This window comes from Rhinolophus sinicus, chromosome 5 (genome assembly GCF_057876585.1).
Source record: "Rhinolophus sinicus isolate RSI-liver-muscle chromosome 5, RSI-T2T, whole genome shotgun sequence".
Taxonomy (NCBI): domain Eukaryota; kingdom Metazoa; phylum Chordata; class Mammalia; order Chiroptera; family Rhinolophidae; genus Rhinolophus; species Rhinolophus sinicus.
In genome coordinates, this window is record NC_142505.1 from 111,619,690 (window position 1) to 111,644,294 (window position 24,605).

Below are 24,605 nucleotides of genomic sequence, written 5' to 3' on the forward strand. Positions count from 1 at the left end.
ACTTCGGGGTATCTGGAGGGTTGTGGTAGGAACTGGACGTTCCCTTCCCCTTGGCTGTGTTCACATTTTAGCCTCTTGGTCCCAGTAAGTCCACGACTGTCCTTTCAGGTTTCCACACTCTGTCCGGGTTGTGTTCCCCAGGTCTCCCGGTGCGTAGGGATCTGGGCCTTTCAAAACAAACCCCTTTCATTGTGGCTTTAGTGTAGTTTGGGGAGAGTTAAAGTAATGAGTGTTGTGGATTCTCCATCTTTTCTTGGAAGATTTTAGAAACATAAAGAAAAGTAACTAATTTTAGAATAGGTTATACGTGAGTATAGTACAAGATTCACAGGTGCCCAAGGACACAGGAAGTAGCAAGCTCCCTCTCTCCCTCTGCCTCAGACTGCAGTCCCCTCCCAGAGGCAGCCTCTGTCACGAGTGTCTTCAGGATCCTTCCAGGGAGTGTGCCTGAATGAGCACAGGTCCTTTCACCCCTTAAATGGTCACACACAGTGCAGTTTCATAGCATGTTTTTCTTTCACTTAAAGATACCTTGGAGATCATTTAATGTTAGTTCACACAGCTGCTCTGTCCTTTTTGACAGCTGTATCTATTCCACTATCTGGATGTGTCCTAATATATTCCATCAGACCATGTTGATGGATATTTAGTTTCATTTCATGCATTTTTGTGCACTTGGAAAAGTATACAGATATATTTGCCCCTGTGCAGAAAAATGCATGAGTAAGGATAGTCACTGCAGTGCTGATAAGTTTTATCAAATTACCAGTAAATTCAGCAAAGTGGAACTGCTAGAATAAATGGTGTGTGTGTTTCAGTGTCTGGTCTCCATAAGGCCGTGTCATTTCACACCCCCACCAACAAGGCACGAGCGCCCCGGTTTCCCACACCCTTGCCAAAACAATATTAGCAGACTGAGATTTTTGCTAACCTGATAGGCAAAAAATAGTATCTGTGTAGTTTTAATTTGCGTTGTTCTTAGTTTTAGTTTGCATTGTTCTTATTTGAAGGAAGTTAGCCCTTTGTAGTGTATGTTATATTTCGTCTGTCTTTTGAATGTATTTTTTAACACAAAAGTTTCATTTTTATGTAGTTGAATATATTAATTTTTACATTTATGGCTCCTGTATTTTGTATTATGCTTAGAAAGGTGACCTCTGCCCTAAGATTATAAAATACTTTCCCAACTTTTCTTCTGTTAGTTTTATAATTTCAATTTTTATGTTTAAATCTTTGATTCACCTGAAACTTAATCTGTATAAAAAGCGTGAATAGGGGTGACAACTTAATTGTTTTCCTGGTTGGCTTTTTAGTTCTCTCCAAACTATAGAATTACTATTTTCCCCTCTGATACACACTGCTACCTCTGTCACAAACAAAATTCCTGCAAATATTTGGGTTTATTTTTGGACTCTGTTCTGATCCCTTAATGTTTATTCATTCGTATGCCAGATTCATAGTATTTGTTTCTTTTATCCTTCAATGCACGTTCACATATGGCGTTGCTCGATACTGCATGCTGCCTCCTGTGTCAGTCAGCTCAGGCCGCTGTGACAATTACACAGGCAGGTGACTTACAAACGACAGACGTTTATGTCTCACAGTCTGGAGGCTGGAAGTCCAAGATCAAGGCACCAGCACATCTGGTGTCTGGTGAGCCCCCCACCCCTACCCAGTTCATAGCTGGCACCTCCTCACGGTGTCACCACATGGCAGAAGGGACAAGGAGCTCCCTGGGGTCTCTTTTATAAGGACACTAATTGCACTCATGAGGGCCCCACCCCGTGACCTCGTCACTCCAAAGCCACACCCACCAACACCGTTACATGGGGTCAGGATTTCACATGGGAATCGGGGGGGACACACACATTCAGCTGGGCCTCTTCTTAATTCACGTGATTTATTTTCAACTGCTGCCTAACGAGTTACCACAGACATAGTGGTTTAATATCACACACACTGGCTGTCTCCCCGTGTCTGTGGGTCGGGACCAGGCGGGCTCAGCAGGCTCCTCGGGGGCCACACTCAAGGCCAGGCTGGGCCTCACCTGAGCTGGGCTGGGAGCATCTGCTTCCACGCACACGTGAGCTCCCTGATTTCTGCTGGCTGCTGCCAGGAGGCACATATGAGAGAGGCCAAGGGACCTGGTTTCTGGTGGGCTAGTGCACGCAGCCGACCGCCAGCCCCCTGAACCTGGGAGCTCCTTGACTTGCAAGGACACTCTGCCAGGGGGTTCTGCCAGGGTGAATCATCTGCCACAATGAGGGTGTGTGTATGGGGGGGGGGTGTCTTGGGATCTGAAGACTGTCCTCAGAGGGTCACCCCATCCCAGGAACAGTGTGTGGGGGAGGTCCCGGCAGGAGACCTCCAGAGCCCCCCAGAAGGTGCTGAGAGCAAAAGCCAGCCGTGGAGTGGCTATCCCCAAAGTCTGTCAGGTGAAACTGGGCCCTTTTCTGTTTTCTGTTGGTTCCCCAAGCCAACCTGGAGGGGCCAGAAGTAATGGGGGGGGGGGAGGCGACAGGGGAGGGGCGGGAGGAGGGAGGAGGAGGAGGAAATAGAGAGCTGGTCTGCAGCGTTTCTGGGCAGGCCTGAGCTGAGACAGCCAAAGGTTTACATTGGTGGTGGGATGAAGTTTTGATTCAGATGAGACTGGACTGTAATTCCCAAAATGTCTCTCTTCAAGTACGTGTGACCAGCACAGGTGTGAGTATGCCTGAGGGGAGAGGGGTTCCAGAGGCACGTTGAGCACAGCGTTGGGGAAACAAGAAAGGAGCTCCACCTGGTTTGCACACCTGAGTGTGGCCTGTTCCTTCCTGTTCCTGCCGGCAGGAAAAAGCATGTTGGGCAAGGCCAGCCAACCTGTGGTGTACCTCTGTAGACAGGTGACCAGGGACAGGTGAAAAGGGGACAGGTGAGTGGACAGGTAAGCAGGGAACCAGTGAGTATGGACAGATAAGAAGGGGATAGGTGAGCAGGGACAGGAGCAGCTGTCTTCCGCTCAAGGCCTAGGCTCTCTGCCCTCCTCTTGGTACTTAGACCACTCGGGAACATGGGGACCCCCACCTGACTGACACGAAGTTCTGCCACCACCCTGGCAGGACGGGGACAAAACATGACGTTGGGCAACAGGAATATAAGAACAATTTCCTTTTCTGGGCTCATGGATTAGGAAGTCACCAAGTGGCTCTGTAGGCCTGATTTCCTGGACACCTGTGGGTAGTGGAAAGCATTTAGAATGACCTTGTGGTTTCCCGCTGGGGCATCTGGGTGAAGCTGGTTCCCTTAACCAGGAAAAGGAAATCAGTTCGCCTGTCCCTGGAGTGGCCTGGGCCCACCTGGCCATGACTTCCGGCCCTGAGTTGGAGACAGACTCTGGAGGCTGGGTGCTGTGTACACCTGTAGATGTGACACCCCGGGTGTGAGCCGCGGGAGGCCCTGGCTATCACTTCCAGTCCCCATGGGCTGCAATCAGCCAGGGTGGCCATCACAGGGTCTCCAGTGGAGGGAGATGAAGAGGCGAAGGGAGTGGGGGGCAGGAGCAGGGGTGGTGGTCCTGGCCTGGCTGCGCACGGTCTGTGGGTCTGTCTGCCCAACACTAGGTCTGTCTAGGCTTGTAGTGCAGCCCCTGAGTGCCAAGAGGGGAATGAGGGGATGGGGGGTCAGAGAGGAGGCCCAAAAGGGGGGCGGGGAGAGTGGGAGGAGGAAACCGGAGAGGCTAGGGGTGAGGGGAAACCTGCGGGAGAGGGGAGAGGTCGGTCCTGGGGGAGATGGGGCAGCCGGGGTGTGGGAGGCAGACACGGTGGGGACGGGAGGTGGGAGTGTGGGCGGAGGGGAGGCTGGTGCTGGAGGAAACCAGCGCGCGAGCAAGGGCGGGCGGAGGGCGGCGCAGCTGCAGTGCGGGGACCGCTCAACGTCCCCGCGTCCTCACGTCCCCGCGTCCCCGCGCAGCCGCCTCTGGCCTCAGACGCTGAGCATCTAGGTACGCGGGCTGAGGTGGGGTCTTCGCCGCAACCCCGGTCCTGCCCGGAGGCCCTAGGAAATGTGGGCCTTGGGGAGCCCCCGCCCCGGTGGATGGACCTGGGCCCGCGGCGCGTCGTGGTTCGTAGGCTGAGGCCCGGGGCGCCGGCCTGCAGCGGGGGTGTGGGCGGGCCTGGGAGGGGTGCGGAGGTCCCAGCGCGGGCGGGAGACCCACGGAGGGGGTGCAGGCCTGGGTCTGGGTGGCTGGGCGCGGGGCGCGGGGCGGCCGGTTCCCGGCCCGTCATTGAGACTTAGTCCAAAGCGCGGGGCTGAGAACGCGCAGCCCTGCCATTGTTCTCTAGGCTCCTTCCTTCCAGAAGGCCCCTCAGCTGGGTTCACTTCGTTTCCTTTCCCTTCTTTTTCTAAGAAGCTGCAACCCTCTCCGCCCCCTGCGACAGGACCCCTCCGTCTCCCTGGTCTCTGGAGAGCTCAGGGCCAGCGAGTGTGGAATCTATTTATCTTTCGCACACTTGTCCTTAGAGGGGAGGGAGGACGCAGGTGAGCGCACACAGGGGGTGCTGGGCGCGGAGGCCGCCGGCCCTGCCCTGGGGTTTCTCGGAGCCCAGGGATTTTCCCGGCGGCGCACGGCTCCATGGAGGTCAGGCTGCTGCGGTGCCTGCGACACTCAGCAGGACAAGTGCAACAGAAAGCTGGGCCCGTGGTCATGTCACAGGGTCCCTGGGTCTGGGCACAGCCGGGAGCCTCACGCGCTCGCTCGGTGGATGCGCGTTCGGACAGCCGCCCCGCGGGCAGCAGCCCCGGCTGAGGCCTGCGCCCCGTGTCCTTCCTCAGGAAGCGGGGAGCCGGTCAGCATGGCCGCGCCGGCCTCCCACCAGCTGGAGGAGGACGAGAGCCTGAAGGGATGTGAGCTGTACGTGCAGAAGCACGGCGTCCAGCAGCTGCTCAAGGACTGTATCGTTCGCCTCTGCATCGCCAAGCCCGAGCGCCCCATGAGGTTCCTGCGGGAACACTTTGAAAAGCTGGAGAAGGTCAGTGGCCCCGCCCTGATTCTCCCGCAGGTGCCCGGCCTCAGGCTCCCAGTTAAACCTCTTCCTGGCCTGCGGCTCTCAGAAGGTTGTCGTGTGTCCGGTGGCTCTTCCCAGAGCCTGCGCAGGACCCGGCTGACCTAGCCAGGTGCCGTCAGGGCCACCCCCCCCCCCCCCAGCCATGAAATCCCCTTCTTCCCGGAGCTTGTCGGTCTTCAGAGGTCTCTGGGAAGGCTCCTCAGATTTAGCTTGTGGGACTCACTGATGGTGTTTACCTCAAGGGGCAGAGGTGGGCAGCGGGGCCAGTGGTAGATGCCATTGGCATTTGGGTGAAAGAAAATAACTGAAGCAGATGTGCTGTGGGGCATTCGAGTTTGGACTCCGTGCTCACCTGTGTCCCTGGGACAGACGTGGCAAGAAAATGCCCCTCAGGTGTGTCATGTGGGGGAAGCACAGGCCTGCCCCTCCCCCGTGGGTGACACCTCTCAGCCCCCTGGTGGATTCACCTTGGGAAGCGGGGGCTGGGACACAGCCCCTCGTCATCCACCTGTCCAAGGAGCTCCTCACTTCCTCACTCTGCTCGCTGCCCTGAACTGTCCTGGAGCCACCAAGGTTCCCTCTCTCAGCCCTTTGGTCCCAACTTAGCTGTGCCTGTCCCAGTCTCTCATGGGGACTGAGTGGAAGCCAGTTCAGCCTCAGGCTGTTTTTAAGCCCCTCTGAGCCCTCCTGCCTGCCCAGCCTGTCCAGGGGTGTTCTCCTTTTGATGGGGCCCCCTGCAGTCACAGAGCCCTAACCAATGGCAGGGACGTATTTCTTCCCTGGAACGCAATCCATTCAAAGACATTTTAAAGTCATGTGTGCATTTTAAAGAACGTTTGGAAAGTTCAGATGTAGAAAGAAGTAGAACTCTTCTGTGGTCCCATTTTCCCCTCGCGCATGGTGTTTTCCCGAAACAATCATGAGCGTGTTGCAGATGCAGTTTATGTTTTGTATTTCTTGTGCGTGCTCCACAGACACCGTCGCCTTTACGTGACCACAGTATGTGCTGTTGAGATGTATCCAAGTTCTCTCACCCTTTCCCTCACGACTGGACAGTTGAGTTTTTTAAGTTTTTCTATACGTAATTCTGTTGGTTTAGTGTGGCTTTTCAGAATCCGAGTTACTGAAATTCCAAATGCAGTCACTGGTCAAAGTGACCTGGCTGGTGAGCCATTAGCTGTCCCAAGCAGCGGCTTCACACCCTCCCATGCCAGCTGTGGCTGTTTTAATTTAAAAAGCTGGTTCCGCTGATAGATAAAAATGGTCATGTGGCCTTAATCCACTTTCCTCTGGTTCCTTTTGAGGTCACTTTAGGGGAGCAGCTCTTGTGTGGGGGTCCCAACCCCCGAGCACCTGCGGGGGGTGGGGCGGGCTGGGCAGTCACTAGTTCCAGCCTCTGGATGAGGAAGAGGGAGACAGGTGACATTCTTGTCCTTCTCGAGCCATAACTTGGTTAGAACCGGAGCCACTTAGTTTGGCTTGTTCACCAGTGATTCCCCAGTCGGGGGCCTGGTCTCAGTGACCTGTTGGCCCACTTGCAGGAGGTGGGGGTGGTCGAGTGAGCCCAGAGTGAGGTCCTCACCTCCGCCCCTGCCGGGACATTTGTAGTGGCTGGAGACATTTTGGTTGTTACATTGGCAGGGAGGGGGATGCTGCTGTCATCTAGGGGTGATGGAGCCAGAGCCACACAGGCAGTGGGGGCCATTTGCTTTGGGGAGGTTCTGGGTCTCACCAGTGGACTGGACGTGGGGGTGAGCAGAGAGGCTGGAGCAGACTTCTGGGGTTTGGGCTGAGCCCTCAGATCAATGAGGGAGCCACTTACCAAGAAGGGGACAGTGGGAAGACGCAGGGTTGGGTGGAAAAAATGTAAGAGTTCTGCTTTGGACACGTAGCTTTGAATCACCAAGGAGGCTGTGAGTTTGGAGCTTGGGGGACAGGCTGGGGTGAGGACAGAGGTTTGGGAAGTTGGTGGGAGGTGGTTTATCACCTGCCTTTGACAGGTCAGCACTGAGGTCCAGGAGAGGTGGGTGACCTGTGCACAGTCGGGTGAGGAGGAAGGCCTAGGTTCCAATCTTGGTTCTAAACTGAGCATGTTCCTTTTATTTAACAAAAAGGGAATTATATGAGTCCTTATTTTCTAAATTGTGGTCACTGAGGCATTAGTTGTTTGCTGGGACTGTGGTAACAGGATCACCAACCGGGCGCTTGGCCAGCAGGACTTCATCATCTCAGGTCTGGAGGCTGACGTCCTAGATCACGGTGTCGCAGGGCTCGCTCCTCCTGGGGGCTCAGACGGAGGGTCTGCCCCAGGCGACCGGCTCCCCTCACTGCTCGTGGGTGCCGGCAATCCTGGGCGTTCCTGGGCTTTTGGACGCATCACCCATCTCTGCTTTCATCACATGGCCTTCTCCCTTTCCATAAGCACACAGCCAACCTGATGACCTCATTTTAAATTGAGTACTTCTGTAGAGACCCCATCTCCAAATACAGTCTCATGCTGCGGTGCTGGGCGTCAGGACCCCAACAGGCCTTTTATGGGGGGACATAGTTCAACCCAAACAGCTGCCTCCTTAGATGAGGGTAGGGGTAGTGCTTATGCCTACACTGACAGCGGCCGTCCCATCGCTAATGGAAATACCTCAGGTGGTGCAATTCCATTTTTGTCAAAGGTAATGCAGCCATCACGCATCTGTACACAAAGGGACTGACAATCGTGGTGTCATAGGGCGAGATGACAGCTTACTTCTGTTTCTTTTTTCTGTGATAGGTCTCGCGTGATTTTGTGAATTCTCTGAGATGGCATGCATGCTTCTATGGGTGGGTACATTTTATGGGGAGAAAGTCCTCAGTTTGCAGTGGGTTCTCACGTGATCTGGGGTCGCTGAGTATAAAGTCCCGTGGGTGGCTTGTACCCGCTACGCTTGCCTGACCAGGGAGCTGCTGGGGCGCCTTTGTAATACGGGACCTGGACGTGTGCTTTCCTGTGGGAGGTTGGAGCAGGCTCTCGGCCCAGTGGGCGGGCAGTGGGCAGAAGCCTATGCCACAGGCGGGAAGCGCCTTTGGAGGCCTCGGAGGCTGCAGCTGGCGGCGCAGACCTGCGGGGCGGGCCCAGCTCTTGGGTGCTCAGGCCTCGCTGAGTTCTCCATCTGGGGCCATTTCAGAAGCTGTTCTGAGGTGGAGACGAGGGTGGGGCGGGATCCCTGGCCCTCAGGCCAGCACTGCACAGGGTGGGGGCTGCTGCAGGAGGTCGTGGAGTGCGAGCGGACACCCTCTCGCCGTGAATTTAAATCCCCGCAGGAGAAGATCACTCCTGAAAATACACCATTGTCCTTCCCCGTGTTCCAACCCTGTGTTTCTCTGAGGACTTTTGTTGCTTTGCGATATACACACACATATGTATGCATGCAGATAATTTTAGTGTATGTGCAGTTTTTGATTTTTCTTAGCATTTTTCATTGTGGGAAAAGATGCATAACATAAAATTTATCACTTTCACCATTTTTTTTTTTTTCTTTAAAGATTTTTATTGGGGGAGGGGAACAGGACTTTATTGGGGAACAAACAGTGTGTACTTCCAGGACTTTTTTTTCCAAGTCAAGTTGTCCTTTCAGTCTTAGTTGTGGAGGGCGCAGCTCAGCTCCAGGTCCAGTTGCCGTTGCTAGTTGCAGGGGGCGCAGCCCACCATCCCTTGTGGGATTCGAGGAATTTAACTGGCAACCTTGTGGTTGAGAGCCCACTGGCCCATGTGGGAATCGAACCAGCAGCCTTCGGAGTTAGGAGCACGGAGCTCCAACCGCCTGAGCCACCGGGCCGGCCCCATTTTCACCATTTTTAAGTGTCCATTTCATGGCATTAAGTGCATTCATATTGCTGTGTATCCTTTTAGTGGCATTTTTATGGCATCTGTGGCCATAAAATATTCTCTAACAGGACATGTCATAGTTTTCACTTTCTCTCCATTGCTTTGATGGCTTTCAGTCCCCTCCCCCTCCCTCACAAAACACCTTTATGGCAAGGAAATTATTTGAAAGAAAAAGGAGGATCCATGCAGGTGTGTCGGGCTGGACAGAGGGGTCAGAGTGTGTGTGCATTAAGTCCCTTGAACCACACCCCCAGTTCCCTCCCAAAGCAGCAAGTGGGTCCCTGGCTGTCTCAGCTGGGTGGCTCCCACCGTTCCCCCAATCCTCACCGTCCGTGGCTTCTAGGACGGTGGTTTCTGTGCTACTCTGTGGATGCATGTCGCTTGGTACCTAATCGTCCAGCGGGGTTTTTTTTTTTTCTATTGGGGTGACAATTGTTAGTAAAGTTACATAGATTTCAGGTGTACAATTCTGTATTACATCATCTATAAATCCCATTGTGTGTTTACCACCCAGAGTCAGTTCTCCTTCCATCACCATATATTTGACCAGTGGGGTTTTCTGCCCTTTGCTGGCATGGTGCCTTCTCCCGAATGTTGGTTCAGTGCTGGGTTCCCCCGTCCATTGGTCAAACAGTCTGATGATCCAGCCTAGCTCTGCCATCTTTAAGAAAATTAACAAATTCTATTGTTTCACTTTGGGATTAAGGGGTCTTAGCCAGGAAGGAGAACTAGGCTGGCTCTTCTGAGAGCCTTTTCTGGAAGTAAATTCTGTTGCACTCAGATAACCGTTCCTGAAGGCCCTGGGTCTAATCTAGGCTCATGAGACTGGCGACTCCATCTCGGTGTTCAGCACGTGTTTCCTGGTGACCAGCACGGCACATGCCGTTTGGAGGCAGACAGAGGCATAATTTGGGTGGATTGGTTCACTGAACTCCCGAGGGTCTTGGAGGGCAAACTCAATGGAAGCGTGCCATCCATGCCACCACCTCTTACAGAATGGCTGGGCCTCCGGTCCAAGGTGGCCTCCGGGAACACCAAGGGGGGAGTGATGGTAGGCGGTGTCGTGCCCCATGTACATAGAGGGACATACAAAACATCAGGGTTGGTTTGTCTGTAACTGAAAAAGTGACATGTGCAAATGGCAAGCAGCTCGGACTATTAAAAGGCACAGAGTGAAAATGACACCTGTCGGTCACCCCGCCGCCCTCCACCCCAGAGCTATCTCTGTGCTTGTTCTTTGAGATTCTTCAGACTTGTATGTACCTGCGATGTGGACATGGCTTCTCTCTGACCTACTGTGAAAGCTGCCCTGAATTTCAATTTTTTCCTTTTGTTGACACTGGAAACAACCAATTGGGGTGCTCCGTGTTGGCACACTTTTAAAAATTTATCTTTAAATTTAAATAGAGTAGAATTCACTATCTTTGGTGTATAACTCATGTCTGTTGACAGAGGTATCCAGCTGTGTAGCTGTCACCACAGTCAGTACAGAAGAGTTTCATCACCCCCCTCTCCCCCTCCCTGCTGGTGAGACCTTTCCCCACCTTTAACCCCCGGCAACCCTGATGTGTCTTCCCCACTGTAGTTCTGCATGTTCCCAAATGTGCTGTATGTGGAGTCCTCCAGTATGTGGCTCTGTGTGACGCGCTGGAGGCATGGTTCTGTGGTGTGTGCCAGCTTTGGGTTTTTGCTGGCAGCACTCATCACGTAGCGGACCAGTTTGTTCATTCTTCACCCCACTCAGAGACATGTGGATCGTTTCCAGTTTGGGGGAATTACAAACAAAGCTGCTATAAACATTCATCTGATAGATTTTGTGTGAATGTAGATTTTTATTTCACTTGAGTGAATACCCAGTAGCGGGGTTACCGGGTCATATGGCAAGCATGTTTCACTTTCCAAGAAGTTGCCAGGCTATTTTCCAGAGTGTCTGTACCATCTTGCATCCAACTAGCAACAGTTCTTGCCCTCTATATTGTCAGCACATGATAGTCTCAGCTTTCAAAAATTCTAGCCATTCTAATAGGTATATATAGTCATGCACTGCATAGTGACATTTTTGGCCAATGACAGGCCACGTACGTGACGATGGTCCCATTATAAGATTATAATGGAGCTGAAAACTTCCTACGGCCTGGTGGTGTGGCAGCCATCGTGGCATCCCAGGACAGTGCATGACTGCCCAGTGCGTGGTGACGCTGCTCCCAGCGTGTCCGGCCCACGGCAGCGTCCAGCCATGGCCTTGGCCGCACTTCCCTCACTCACCCACAGCACCTTCTGCTCCTGCAGGCTCCACGCACGGACAATGCCCTGTACAGGCGGGTCTTTAAAACATCTGTTAGACTCTAGCTTTTCTGTGTTTACACGTGTGCAGACACCCAAATACTGGCCGTGCTGTTACACTTGCCTACCGTACTCAGTGCAGTGACGTGCTGTGCGGGCTGGTGGCCCAGGAGCAGTGGGCTGGCTGCACCACCTGGCCGAGGAGTGTGTGTGCCTCTGGGATGTCCGCACAGTGACGCATTTCTCAGAACGTACCTGTCATAAGCGGTGCAGGTGGTTCTGGGTTGCGTTTCCCAACGACTGGCGGGCTGGGACATCTTGTCCTACACTTGTTTGCCACGGGTGTGTCTTCTTTGCTGAAGGGTCTGTTCATGTCTCCTGTCCATTTTCGATAGGTTTTTTTCTTACTGCTGAGTGAGGAAATTCTGTATACATTCAACCTGTACCCTCATGTACATGGATACAAGTTCTTTGTCAGGTATGTGATTTGTAAGCATCTTCCAGTCTGGAGTTGTCTTTTCATTCTCTTAACAGTGTTTTTCACAGAGCAACAGTTTTTACTTTCAAAGTCCAACCTATCAGCATCTTGTAATGGATTGTGCTTAAAAATTCCCCAGTGAGTGTGCGTGACCTTTGTCGTCACCGAACTGGCCGTACGTATGTGGGTCTGTTCCTGGGCTTGCTGGTCTGCCCATGGGCGTCTCCTGGTGATACCATGCAGACTGGGTAACTGTGTCCTTCAGTAAGTGTCAGTCAGGCTGTGTCTTCCAACTTGCTTCTTTTTAAAAATTGTTCTGTCTGCTCCTGTTCCTTTGCCTTTCCAGGTATACTTTACAATGATCCTGGTGACACTGACAAAAAATCCTCTTGGCATTTTGATCCTCTCGGGGTTACATTGAATAGATAAATCAATCTGGGGAGAAAAGATATCTTAACAATGTTGGGTCTCCCAGTACACAAACTCAGAATAGCTCTCCATTTATTTAGGTCTTCGATTTCTTTTGTCAATGAGAGAAAAACTATTGTTTTCAATTTATAGATCCTTCACGTTTTATTAATTTATTCTTATTTCATTTTTTATTCTATTTTAAGTGGTACTGTGTTTTTAAAATTAATAGTCTTTTGTTTTTAGAGCAGTTTTAGGTTTACAGAAAAATTGAGCATAAAGTACAGACAATTCCTCTCCTCCCACACAGTTTTCCTGTTATTAACATTTTGCATCAGTTTGCTGCAGTTGTAACAACTGATGGCACATTTCTATTAACTAAAGGCTGTGGTTTACATCAGGGGTCAGTCTTTGTGTCATGTAGTTCTGTGGGTTTGGACAAATACACAGTGTCACATACTTGTCATTACAGTATCATATAAGCAGTTCTCCTGCCCTAGAAATCCCCTGTGCTCCATCTGTTCCTCCCTCTCCTCTCTCCCCCGGAACCCCTGGCAGCCACTGATCTTATTGGCTGTGTAATTTTGCCTTTTCCAGAACGCCAGAGAGTTGGAATCACACAGTATGAAGCCTTTCATATTGGCTTCTTTCACTTACTGATATGTGTTTCAAGTTCTTTCGTGTCTTTTCATGGCTGACAGCTCATTTCTCTTTATCACAGTTTGCTTATCCATCACCCACTGAAGACACCTCAGTAATTTCCAAGTTTTGGCAGTTACGAAGAAAGCTGCTGTAAACATCCGTGAGCAGGTTTTGTGTGGACATGTGATTTCAGCTCCTTTGGGTAAATTATGATTGAGCGTGACTGCTGGGTCGTATGATAAGTGTTTTAGTTTTGGAAGAAACCGCCAGACTGTCACCCAAAGTGGCTGTGCCATTTGTGTCCCCACCAGCAGTGACTGAGAGTCCCTGCTGCCACACGTCCTGCCAGCACTTGGTGACGTCACTGTGCTGGGGTGAGGCCGAGCTGGCAGGCGTGAGGAGGTGTTGTCATTTCAGTTTGCATCTCCCTGGTGACGTGCCGTTGGGGCACCTTCTCACATGCTTACTGCCATCTGTGTGTCTTCCTTCCTGAGGGGTCTGTTCAGATCTTTTGTCCAGTTGTAAGTTTGGTGGTTTGTCTTCTTATTGCTGGGTTTTAAGAGTTTTAGTACATTTTGCACACAAGTCCTTTATTGGATGTGTATCTTGCAAACATCCTCTCCAGTCAGTGGCTTGTCATTTCATTGTCTTAACTATATATAATTTTGAATCTTGCTTTTTGTTTTTTAACCAAATTTTACACTATTATGTTTATGATGAGTAAATGTTATTAAAAACGTGATTTAATAGTGCCAAGTGTTCAATTACGTAGATGTTTGTAATTTAAGTTAAGCAATTTCTTATTCTTGGTAGTTGGAAAAATTCTTTTTTAAACACTGCAGAGAACATTCTGATGTAGGTATCTTTTGACACCTCTCATTGGTCCCTTAAGGTGTATTTTAGGAAATAGAGTACAGGGCTCAGAAGTGTCCACTGTAATGCTAGTTCTCCAAAAGGTTTCATTCATTTATTCATTCATTCCTTCAACAAATATTTATTGAACACCTACTACATGCCAGGCGCTGTCCCAGGTGCTGGGGCAGAGTGAAGAGCACCTGGGAGGTGGGTGTTCCAGCCACACTACCTGGGGCACGTGTGGCACCCAGGTACCCAACTGCATGAGACAGTGGGGCTGTAACTGTTAGGAGCCCCAGTCTGGGACCCTGTGGGGAGGGGATGCCATGTCTGTCTCCTGTCATTACTGCGCTCAGTGTTCTTTTATGGTCCCTTCAGAGCGTGATTAGGCAACATGTGACATCCCGGAAAAGTGAGTGGAAATCAGAGTTTTAGAATTTTAGAATCAAGTGTGTACACAGTGGGACATGTTGTTTAAGGGACCCTAGGAAGGGTTGAAATCTTTTTCTCACTCAATAACCATATTCTTTGACTACAGTCCAGTAGTTACAAATCATTAATTAAAAAAATAAACGAAACGGAAAAAAGAGCGTGGGAGCCAGCCCCTTCTCCCCCCGTATATTTGAAGCCAATAGTGAGCGTTCGCACTATTTGTCAGCTAAAGACTGTCATAGTGAAAAATCACAAAATGTTTAGAATTGAGTAACAATAAAAGCATTACACGTCAAAACCTCTGGGATGCAGCAAGTTGGCAGTTAGAGGGGAATTGATAGCTTCACTAGAAAACAAGATTAGAAATTAATGAGCTGTGTGTCTTAGTTTCCTAGGGTGTTATAGCAAGTTACCACATATTGGGTGGCCCAAAACAACAGAAATGTATTGCCGTGCAATTCTGGAGGCTGGAAACCAAGGTCCGGGCCTTGTCAGGGGTTCCCCTCTGGGGTTGTGATGGGGCCTCGTCATGTGGGTGTGGCCACATTTCCCAGTTGTAAGGACACCAGTCATTGCATCAGCCCCCCACCCCCAAATCCAGGCAACGTCCCCTTAACTTGACTCTCTCTGCAAAGTTCCTACTTCCAGTAAGACCACACCCTGAGGTTCCCAATGGACACAAATCTTCCAGGGACCCTGTGCAGTCCACTGCAGCGTGACACCTGAAAACTCACAAATAGAGGAATAAAGCAGGGAAAACAAAAACAAGGGGAAATAAAGATAAAAGCAAAAGTTCATGAAACGAAAATGAAATAGTCGCAGACAGCAGACTCCAAGGCTGAGTCTCTGAAGGGATGAGTGAAACAGACAAGCACGGCTGCGTGAAGGAGACGATACAAATCGTGCTCTGCCACGGTTGGGGTGGGGGTCAGGGAAAAGGGTGCATTTCTGAGCAGGGTCCTGGGGAAGGGGCGAGGGGTAAACTCACAGCTGCTCATGTGAGTGTCCCCTGGGTTCAGCTCTTCTCATCTGGGTCATCTCAGAGGACACCTCCTCCAGAAGGCCCTCCTTGACTTCTTCCCAGGGATGGTCTGGGAGCCCCCTGAGCTTGCACAGCCCCTTTATCTGTGGTGCTCCCCCCATTATCTGGCCATGACTGTCACATGTCTCTTTCCTGTTAGACTGAAATCCCCTTCACGGTGGACTATGCCTCTTTCTCTGTTGCATTCTCTGTATGAGGCCTGGTATACAGAAAGTGCTGCATAAATGGCTAAAGCTCTGTTTCTGTCCTCGCCCTGCTGCTGAATGGCTGTGTGCCCTGGACGTGTCCTATGCCTTCCATGGCCTTGCAGACGGGGATGCCTCCCCCAGGCCTGCCTTCCTCTCAGAGATGCTACGAGGGGGTACGGGTGGGGGGCTGTGGTTCCTGGCTGTGGCTGGCACCCAGAGCCTGGCTCTGAGGAGGGCACGACGGACCCGATCTGAGCCCTGGGCTTTCTCTGTGGTCGGCTGAGGTGCAAGGGGTCAGCCCCGCTTCTCGTTGACCCTGCGGCCCCTGCAGCACTGAGCTCTGCCCCCAGTAGCTGTGAGTGGCTGAGTGTGGTTTGTGGTCATGACGGTTTATACAGTGTGGGGACACAGGGATCAAACCCCTGTTTTGACTATGTTCATTCATTCATTCATTCATTCATTCATTATTTTCAACCAGTGCTTGTAGCACCGCATCTTGCAATGGGGGAGGGGCACAGCCAAGTGGGTTGTTCACACGTCATTTTAAAGCAATGTGATGTGAACAAAATGCTCTGCAGGTGGAGGGAGGAAGTGGGAGGGGACAGGGGGACTTCTTCCTGGAGGTGATCTTGAAATGGGCCTTGAAGTGTGTGTAGGAGTTCACCAGGGATGGGTTTGGGCGATGGGCAGTGGGTGCTGGACACCCTGCATTCTTCTCTCCACGCTCTCCCTTGGCTCTGGCCACCCTCGCCTCACGGGACAGCTTTGTGAGACTGTTTGCAGCTGAGCGTCCAGAAGGGATTTCGTGTCTCTGTCCCAGACCTCTGACTCCAGTTCCCTGTGGGCTACTCCCAAGTTCAGTCTCACTGTTCTGTCAAAGTCGGTGTGTCCACAACCCAACTCACGTTGACCATATCAAAGAGAAAGAAGCCAGAAAACAAAATGGTGGGGATGCCGAGGGGTGGAACCCTCAGTGTTGCTGCTGGGGCCCCCCGTCCAACAGCCCCTCCAGTGCTCAAGCCGCAGTTCCAGTCCTGTGTACGGAGACGGAGAGTTGAAAACAGGTGTAGGTCACATACCTGTAACCCCAGCTTCACAGCAGCACCAGTCACATCAGCCAGAAGATAGAAATGGCGCGTGTCCGCTGTGACGCAACGCTTTTCAAGGTGAAGGTCTTTGCACGTCTGCCCTGGTAGCTTTCCTCTCCAGAGTCCCACTACCTGTTTGTCATCTGCCTTGTCTGTATTCATAACATAGTTTTTTCAAAAACCACAATTTTGTCTCTTACGGTTTGTCTATAGATTCATTCTAAGAACTAAAAATCAATAGGTGTATTTGAAAATGCCTTTCTCACGGCCACAAACATGAATGAGAGTTTGGCTGGAGCTGGACAGTAAGCGTCCATCAGGCCGGGGAGGGCTTTGTGTACAGTCCTCCAGCGTCCAGGGCTCCTGCTGAGGACTCTAATGGTCAGTCCCTGGCATCCCTGCGGAAGCTTTAGGGATATTTGTATCCCTGGAATTCAGTGTAAAATTCCCTCATTCATAAGACCGAACATTCTGTGGGTCCCGTCAACCAGGAGAATATTGCTCTTCAATCTGGGGAAATTTCTTTTTATTCTTGATGATTTTTTTCTCTTTTGTTTTATCTTCTGGAACTCCTGTTAATTAGATATTGAACCTTCCAGATTATTTCAGCATTTCTTTATTTTTCTTACAAGTTTTCTGTCTTTGTCTTTCTTTCCTTTCTGGGATATTTGCACAATTTATGTTTCTGTGTTATATGTTACTTATGTAACATGTCGTGTTACATTTAAAACAATTTGTACTTTATACACACGTATAATATAAATTATGTTTACGTTAATTCAATGCAAACTATATGTGTGTGTTTAGCAGCTTTCTTTGTAAAAGAAACTACATTTTCTTAATAGCCTGTTAGTGTTTAATGGATGAACTGTCTTCACATCTCTCTGAGCACAGTCTATACATAATTTCTTTGAAGTTGTCTTCTTGTTGCTGAATTCATTTTGTTTCCTCCAGGGTCATTTTTCCCATTTGTGTTTATCCTGGTCTGCACTTTCATACCAAACATTTTCCTCAATGTCAAGTAATCTTTGTCTGTTTACATCTAAGAATTAGTCAGTAGTCTTATTTAGATCCTAATTAGAATTTAAAAAAAACAAACAAGCTTAAAAATGGAGACAATGAGGGGACTTTCAACTGGATGTTTGATGGTGTGAAGGAATAACTATTTGTTTTAGGATGATAATGGGTATTGGTGGCTTACGTCCTTTAGAAGTTATCTTTTAGAGACACACAAGATGAATTGCACAGACTGAGGTTTGCTTCAGCCCCATGTGTGTCTGTCTCTGTTCCTTCACTTCATCTTTCTGCTGGGTGACTCCTGGGTGAGCGTGGATTGAGTTCAGTTTGTTGCACTGGCAGTGAGGGGTGACCGGCGGTGTCTGGGGAAGTGGCCCTTGGTGGATGAGGGGACGGACGCCACGCCCTATGCGTGTGGGGAGACAGGTGAGGGTATGTTGGCCAAGTGACCACACTCCACCTTGGAGTAGCCCAGCAGGTTTGCTCTGGGGACCGGGGGCGTGGGGCCTGGCGGTCAGTGAGGGCCTACTTGTCACTGTGTGTCTCTGTACTCTGGATCTTGTGCTCTCTGCATGTGGACACAGCTTTTAAAAAGCAGTAATGAAGAGAGAGGGAATAGACAGAAGCGTGTGTTTCCCTTATGCATCCGCCTGGTGTGTCCGGTGCGTCTCCGTGAGCCCGTGGGGACCGCGCTGAGCAGAGCCCACACCTCCTGCCTCCTGGGGCCGGCAGGCTGGGGACCTGTGGGGACCCCTGCAGTCTGCACCCGGAAGTGCTGCTCAGAGCGAGAGCGAACCGAAACCCGTGGGGGCCAGGGCTGTGTGGCCGGCAGTGTCCAATGGGGGCAGTGGGCTTGGACTTGCCCTTGGAGTCCAGGGAAGCAGGACCATGGCGGAGGCTGGAGGGGTGGGTGCGGTTGGCCACCGCGGGCCCTGGAGGGCGCTAGAGGGACGAGGGTCGCCAGGGCCACGGGGAAGAGCTTGGCCCAGGATGAGCTTGGGGTCCCCCTGCCGGTCCGGTCGGGCGGGATCCCTGGGGCCTCGCCTGCGTGGTCGGCTGTGGGGCTTCGCCGAGGCGGCCACTCACCTCACTCCTGTCACCTGTCACCCACAGGAGGAGCACAGGCAGATCTTGGCGCAGAAGTCAGCTTCCCAGTCTGACTCGCACGATGAGGACGCATCCCCGACGCTGCCCAACCCGGTGGTGAAAGCCCGCCGGCGCCGCGGGGGCGTGAGCGCGGAGGTGTACACGGAGGAGGACGCCGTGTCCTACGTCAGGAAGGTGGGCGGCGCCGGCTGCGCAGCCCTGGCGCGGCCCCGGTCACTGTCCCCGTGCCAGGGGCCCAGCGCAGGGTCGGACCGCGGTCAGGGGCTGCGGGGGGAGGAGCCGGGGTCCAGCCGTGTGGGGCCGGTCCTCGCCTTCCCCACCCCGAGGCCGGAGCCACCCAGGCCGCCCGCCGGGCCTTCTCCCCCAGTTTGACCGCACATCCTTCCTCCCTCAGTGGACGGGCGCTCTGCCCTGCCTCGCCCTCCCCAAACCCAGCACCCCAGCCCAATCATGACACGATCCCCACACAAACCTAAATAGAGGGACAGTCTGCAAAATAACCAGCCAGCACTCCTCAAACGTGTCTAGGTCATCAGAGGAAGAGAGGTCCCAGACCAGAGGGCCCGGAGGAGGAGGGACGTGGCAGCAGAAGTGACTGGATGGGACCTGGGGACAGAGCAAGGCCGTTAGGGCCACTAAGGAAATGTGCGTGCAGTGGGGTGGGGTCACTAGTGCCGCCTGCACAGGCCAGCTCCTGTCCCAGCCCCTCCTCTGCCCACCGGCCCACAAGCCTGGCTTTCATTGGCTTCCCCACAGGTCATTCCCAAGGACTACAAGACCATGACTGCGCTGGCCAAAGCCATCTCCAGGAACGTGCTGTTTGCTCATCTGGATGACAACGAGAGAAGGTAGGAGCCAGGAGGGGGTGGCGCAGGACGGAGGCCCCATGTGGCAGCTTCCTCCATCCAGAGCACAGGGGGCCTGTGTTCTAGCACCTTCCGTATGCAGGGGTCTGCCTTGTCTGCACTGAGCTCTCTGCTGTGTGGGGAGATGGGGCTGGAATGCTTGTTCCAACACTCCCAGCTATCCTGCTGCCCCCAGGAGCTCTGAGTGTCCTGGGGAAGGGTGACTGAGCCCAGCCGTGACAGTTGCATGGATTAGAAGGGCCTCAGGGTGGATATGGGTGAAGGTTCTTCCTGGAAGAGGGGCCTGTGAGCTGTGAAGGGGCGCATAAGCCATGCTTGGGGCTTGTGATCACATAAATAATTGGGAAATTGGAAATTTTTGGTAAGACAAAAAACAAAAATGTGCCCTATTATGTGACTCCTAGAGATAACCATTGGGAAGGTTTTTGGGCAAACTCTTTAAGAGCTTATTTCATGCACATGTCCTAACTCTGTATTGTCACGCAATGGAATCACATTGTATAGTGTTGTCTCGCTTACAAGGATGTGGTCATTTCTCTGTCGGCAATGATATTTTATGGTTTCTTGTTCCCACTTCTATAGAGGCACTGGTTTTCTTGGGGTTTGGGGTGTTTTTTTTTAATGAAAAACAGCATTTTGATAACATGAGCAACCATGTCTGCCCCTCTTTGAGTACCTGTTTCTTTCTTTAAAATAAATTCTCTGCATGGATCAAGGGGCGTATAACGTTTTAAAAATTCTCCTTTCATTTTTGGCAAATTATAATTCTTTATTTGATTAACTGAGCACATTTTGATAACAGTCCTATGCGCGGTCCAAGTGACGTACAGATACATGTAAGCAGAGGAGGGAGTCTGTTATTTTCATCTCTTGGTCATTGTAACTTGAGTCTCTTGCGCGTACATGTAGGGCCATCATTTCATGTATAACTTTTGGAGGAACTGCCAGTCTCGGCTTCTCTTTTGGCCCCACTGAACTTTGAGCCTCCCTTCTCTGTGGAGCCCAGGTGTCCTCTCCCAGGGGCCCCTCGGTGGCAGTCGTGTTTAAGGCAAACTCCTTTCTAGCCCCAAGCACTAGCAGGCTCAGTAAAGCACTTGGTTTAGAGCCAGCCTGGCTGAGTGCGAGCTGAACGAAATCAATCTGCAGGCACCCCGCTGAGTGCATCCAGGAAGTCTGTGCTCGGGTCATGTGCCCTCGGCCCCAACTTTCCAGAGCCACATGACTCCCTCTGCCTTTTCTGGATCCGAGAGCCAGGTGAACAAGAAGTGGAGGAAGCAGATGGTTGGGTTAAAAATTCCTCTTTGCAAGGTTGGCTTGGAAAGAAAGCTTCTACACAGGGTGTGTGTGTCTATGCTTCAGGTCTTTTGTTTTGCACATAGGAAAACTTACTTTCTACCTCGAATCCCTGACCAGCTCCTTTTTCTGTCCATGGCTTATAAAGAAACAAGCTGATGCTTTAGCAAACAGGTTCCAGAGGGAGTGGACAGGGGAGAATTGTCTCTCAACCTTTCACATGATGTTTCCCGTGTGGCCTCCAAATAGTTCGCTTTTTCCAATTTGCTGGAAGCTGGGCTTAGCAGCTTTGTCTCGGCTCAGCTGCGGTTTGGCGAGTGTAGCACAATTCTTTCCAAGTTTGCAGGGCGTCTGGCACACCTTGATGTAGAGGCTGCCTGCTGCTGCCTCCACTTCCCCACCAGGGTATTCCTTTGCAAATAAATCCACTTATGGGGCGAGTGGATTTCTGCTTCATGACCCCTCTTGCTAAATTCACGTCTTAGACAAATAGCCCTGTTGTCACAGGTTGGGGTGGTTTTGCCCTTGTCAATTTATGACAGTATCTTTGCTTCAGGGTATTTTTAGTTTGTGTGGAGATACTGAAGCGTGGAAAGAAGGTGAAGATTATGCTTAAAACCTTTTTGTTAACAGAAGATAATGCAACATAGCTGTGAGAGCCACTGACCCTCCAAACAGCTATGCTTTCCCTTCTAGGACAGCTGCATTTCTAGGTGGCATTTGTTGAAGCCTTTCTCCAGGCCCGTGTAGATAGTGTGGAGCCTCAGTTTCCCCCTCTGTAAATAAAAAGGGTTGTCCCTTTGCTCAAGATCATACCACTTGTCATAACAGAACCAGGGTTCCAACACAAGTCTCTGGGCTCCAGGCTCCCCTGCTCACCCCATGATGACAGGCCATTTGCACCTACGAGAGGAAGGAAGATGGGAGAGTGGGTAATCCAGGCATTGTCATGGGTTGTCTGGGGTCCCTGGGGTCCTGGGCAAGCTGGGACTGCAGGGAGCTGGCTCTGGCTAGCTGGGTCTTGGGAGTGAGAAATAGGACCAGGACAACTCTGAACACAGAGCATCTGGCTAAAGCAGCCTGAAACACACACATGCACACACTCAATACACATGCACACTCATACACATACATCACACTTATGCCACAGAACTTAAGGTGTGTTAAAATGTATTTTGGAAGAAGCCAGTTGTATGATGTAATGTACAAGTTGTGTTATGACATTCTCTGGGTCTCAGTTTCCTCAAGTATCGAATGAGAATAATAAAACCTATTTTGAGGGTTGCTGTAAGGATAGAATGCAGAAATGTCGATGGGTATGTCATCACCACCATCGCTATCACCATCATCACCACCGTCATCACCATAATCACCATCACCATCAACATCACCACCACCATCAACATCACCACCACCACCATCACCATCATCACCACCACCATCATCACCACCATCATCACCACCACCACCATCACCACCACCACCATCATCATATTCATCATCTTCACCATCATCATCACCACCATCACCACCATCACCATCACCACCATCACCATCACCACCATCACCATCATCACCACCATCATCATCACCACCATCACCATCACCACCATCACCATCACCACCACCATCACCACCACCATCACCATAATCACCACCACCATCATCATCATCACCATCATCTTCACCATCATCACCACCACCACCATCACCACCACCATCACCATAATCACCACCACCATCATCACCATCACCATCATCTTCACCATCATCACCACCATCACTATCACCACCACCATCACCGTCATCACCATCATCACCACCACCACCACCATCACCACCACCATCATCATCACCACCATCACCATCATCACCATCATCATCTTCACCATCATCACCACCATCATCACCACCATCATCCCCGCTATCACCACCACCATCACCACCACCATCATCCCCACCATCATCCTCACCATCACCACCACCATTATCACCATCACCATCTTTTCCTCCTCCTCATCTCACCATTATAGTCACGATTATCATCTTTCTGGTGGCCCTTTGACTGTGTGGAGTGGGACTAAGTCAGTGGGCTTCTCTTTTGCTGCTGCTTTGCCCCTCTGATGCTGGTCCAGACCTCCACATGGACCCAACTGCCCAGCCTCAGTACTTAGTCTGAGGAAGGGGCTGGTGTGGGCCTGAGACCACTGTACAATGTCGTTTATTGCTTCATCCTGGGCCTGAGGGAGGTAAACGGGCTGCCCTGGGCTCAAGACATGGCAGAAAGGACACTGAGAGGCCAGCTTGTCCCCCTGCCTCAATGTACAGAAGAGGGTTTCTAGGCTCAGTGAGGAGAGGCCCTTTGCCCCTTGTTGTATACCAGGCAGCACATGTCCCAGCTGCAGCTGGAGTGGGGTTTCCTTATACCTGGGCTGGCCCCTTCCCAGCCCCTCTGTAGAGTGGAGTTGCTCCAGGTGAGTGGCCGAGAGGTGGCAGGTGCAGTCTCCTTGCTTGGTCAGCTACTGTGAGCAAAGGCACATGCTGTGTCCTTCTAGGGGGCACTGGGGGTAGTTCCTTTCCGGTCAGGGCTCGAACGGCCTCCGAAGTGGCCCACAGGGTACTCTAGAGCCCTGGGAAAAGCCATGAATCCTGGTCTGGCCCCGATGGTGCGCCCCAGGCCTGGAACAGGGAGATGGGAGCCCTTCCCAGCGGCCCCGACCTAGGTGCTTGGGAGGGAGCATTGTAGCCTCCCCTACCCCTACCCCCCCTCCCCGCCGGGAACTGAGAAGCATGGTCATTAGCAGGCAGCATGTGATGCAGGCCGTCCAGGCAGTGGCACTATGCGCTGGGCCCTCTGCTGGGGCCTCATTACTGGAGACACCAGACAGGCCGTCGGGCATTTCACCCTGGGGCTGCCTTCCCTGCAGGGTTCCTGCTCTCTGCAGCTCTAATTAAAACAGGCCTGTGGCTGGAGCAGCCGCTGGCCCGCAGCTGTCTCCTGTTATCTGTCACTCCCTCTTCCTCCCACCCGCGTGTCTTTGCAGTCTGTTTCTCCACAAATTGGCTCCGGTCCCCAGGTGATGGGAAAAACACGTCTGTCTGCTGAATTCACAGGCAGCCTGTGGGCTGCTCTGTGCTTCCTCCAGCCTGGCCCCTGCCCTGGGCCCTGCTGCTTCCCTTTCAGGCAGCACTAAAAAACAAAATTAGCATTTTGGAAAGTGCAGAGCCTCATCCGAGGAGATACTTAATGGCTTCAACATGCGGGGAATTTCATTTTGCACAAAGTCAGGCTCCCTGGGCAGAGAGCTCGCGGTCAGCAAATCATGGGCCTCGTGAACCCAGAAGGACTTAGACGCTGTGTTAGGTGGGAGGCTGTGGTTGTGTCACGTGTGTATCATGCGCTGTGTTCTGAGCCAGCGCCAGCCTCACACATCATCTATTAGGATGGTGCCATCGGGCAGATGGGACGTGGGGTCACAGAGAGGCTGCCTGAGGCCACCAGCTAGGATGAGGCCACACTGGTCTAACCTGCCTACCCACTGTGGTGGCACAGCCCAGGGAAAGGCCGCACCTTTTGAAGAGAATAATAATTTCCCACGTGCCCAGAATTTTCCAGTGAATAAAAAGTCCTGTGGTTCTAGAAGGAAGACTTGTGGCAAGTTTGGTTCTCTAAAGGGTCTTTGTTTGGGGCAGCCAGGACGTGTGTGACCCAGGCGCACGAGACCCGCCGGGCCCCCTGACCGCGTAGGACGACTGGGCGCCCGCTGTGGCTCTTACCTGTGGTCACAGTGTTTGACAGTTTGAAAGATGCGGTGCTGTGCAGTGTCAGGGTGCCGCACACCCCACCGTCCCCGTTTGCTTCCACCTAATCGCTTCCTGTCACCTGACAAGCCCCTGCAGACAGGTGATTTGAGATGCCTGAAGGCTCCCTGCCTCCAGCACCTGTTATGTGGACTGGACACTGAGGCCCAGAGAAGGTGTGGACGGCCCAGCTGCCCTGTT

General features: G+C 51.8%; 1 protein-coding gene across 3 annotated transcripts in view; it reads left to right on the forward strand.

Moving 5' to 3' along the window:
- Nucleotides 1-24,605, forward strand: part of PRKAR1B (protein kinase cAMP-dependent type I regulatory subunit beta) — an 89,165-nt gene that overhangs the window by 3,233 nt on the left and 61,327 nt on the right. The window contains exons 1-4 of one of the 3 annotated variants that reach the window (XM_019747486.3): nucleotides 3,848-3,979; nucleotides 4,810-5,006; nucleotides 18,451-18,618; nucleotides 19,201-19,292. In XM_019747486.3, the coding sequence (XP_019603045.1) occupies nucleotides 4,830-5,006; nucleotides 18,451-18,618; nucleotides 19,201-19,292 (437 nt within the window). In that variant the 5' untranslated portion in view covers nucleotides 3,848-3,979; nucleotides 4,810-4,829. Of the gene's footprint in view, nucleotides 1-3,847; nucleotides 4,099-4,809; nucleotides 5,007-18,450; nucleotides 18,619-19,200; nucleotides 19,293-24,605 lie in introns of those variants that run through there. The other 2 variants (XM_019747487.3, XM_088798838.1) reach the window with 2 other exon arrangements.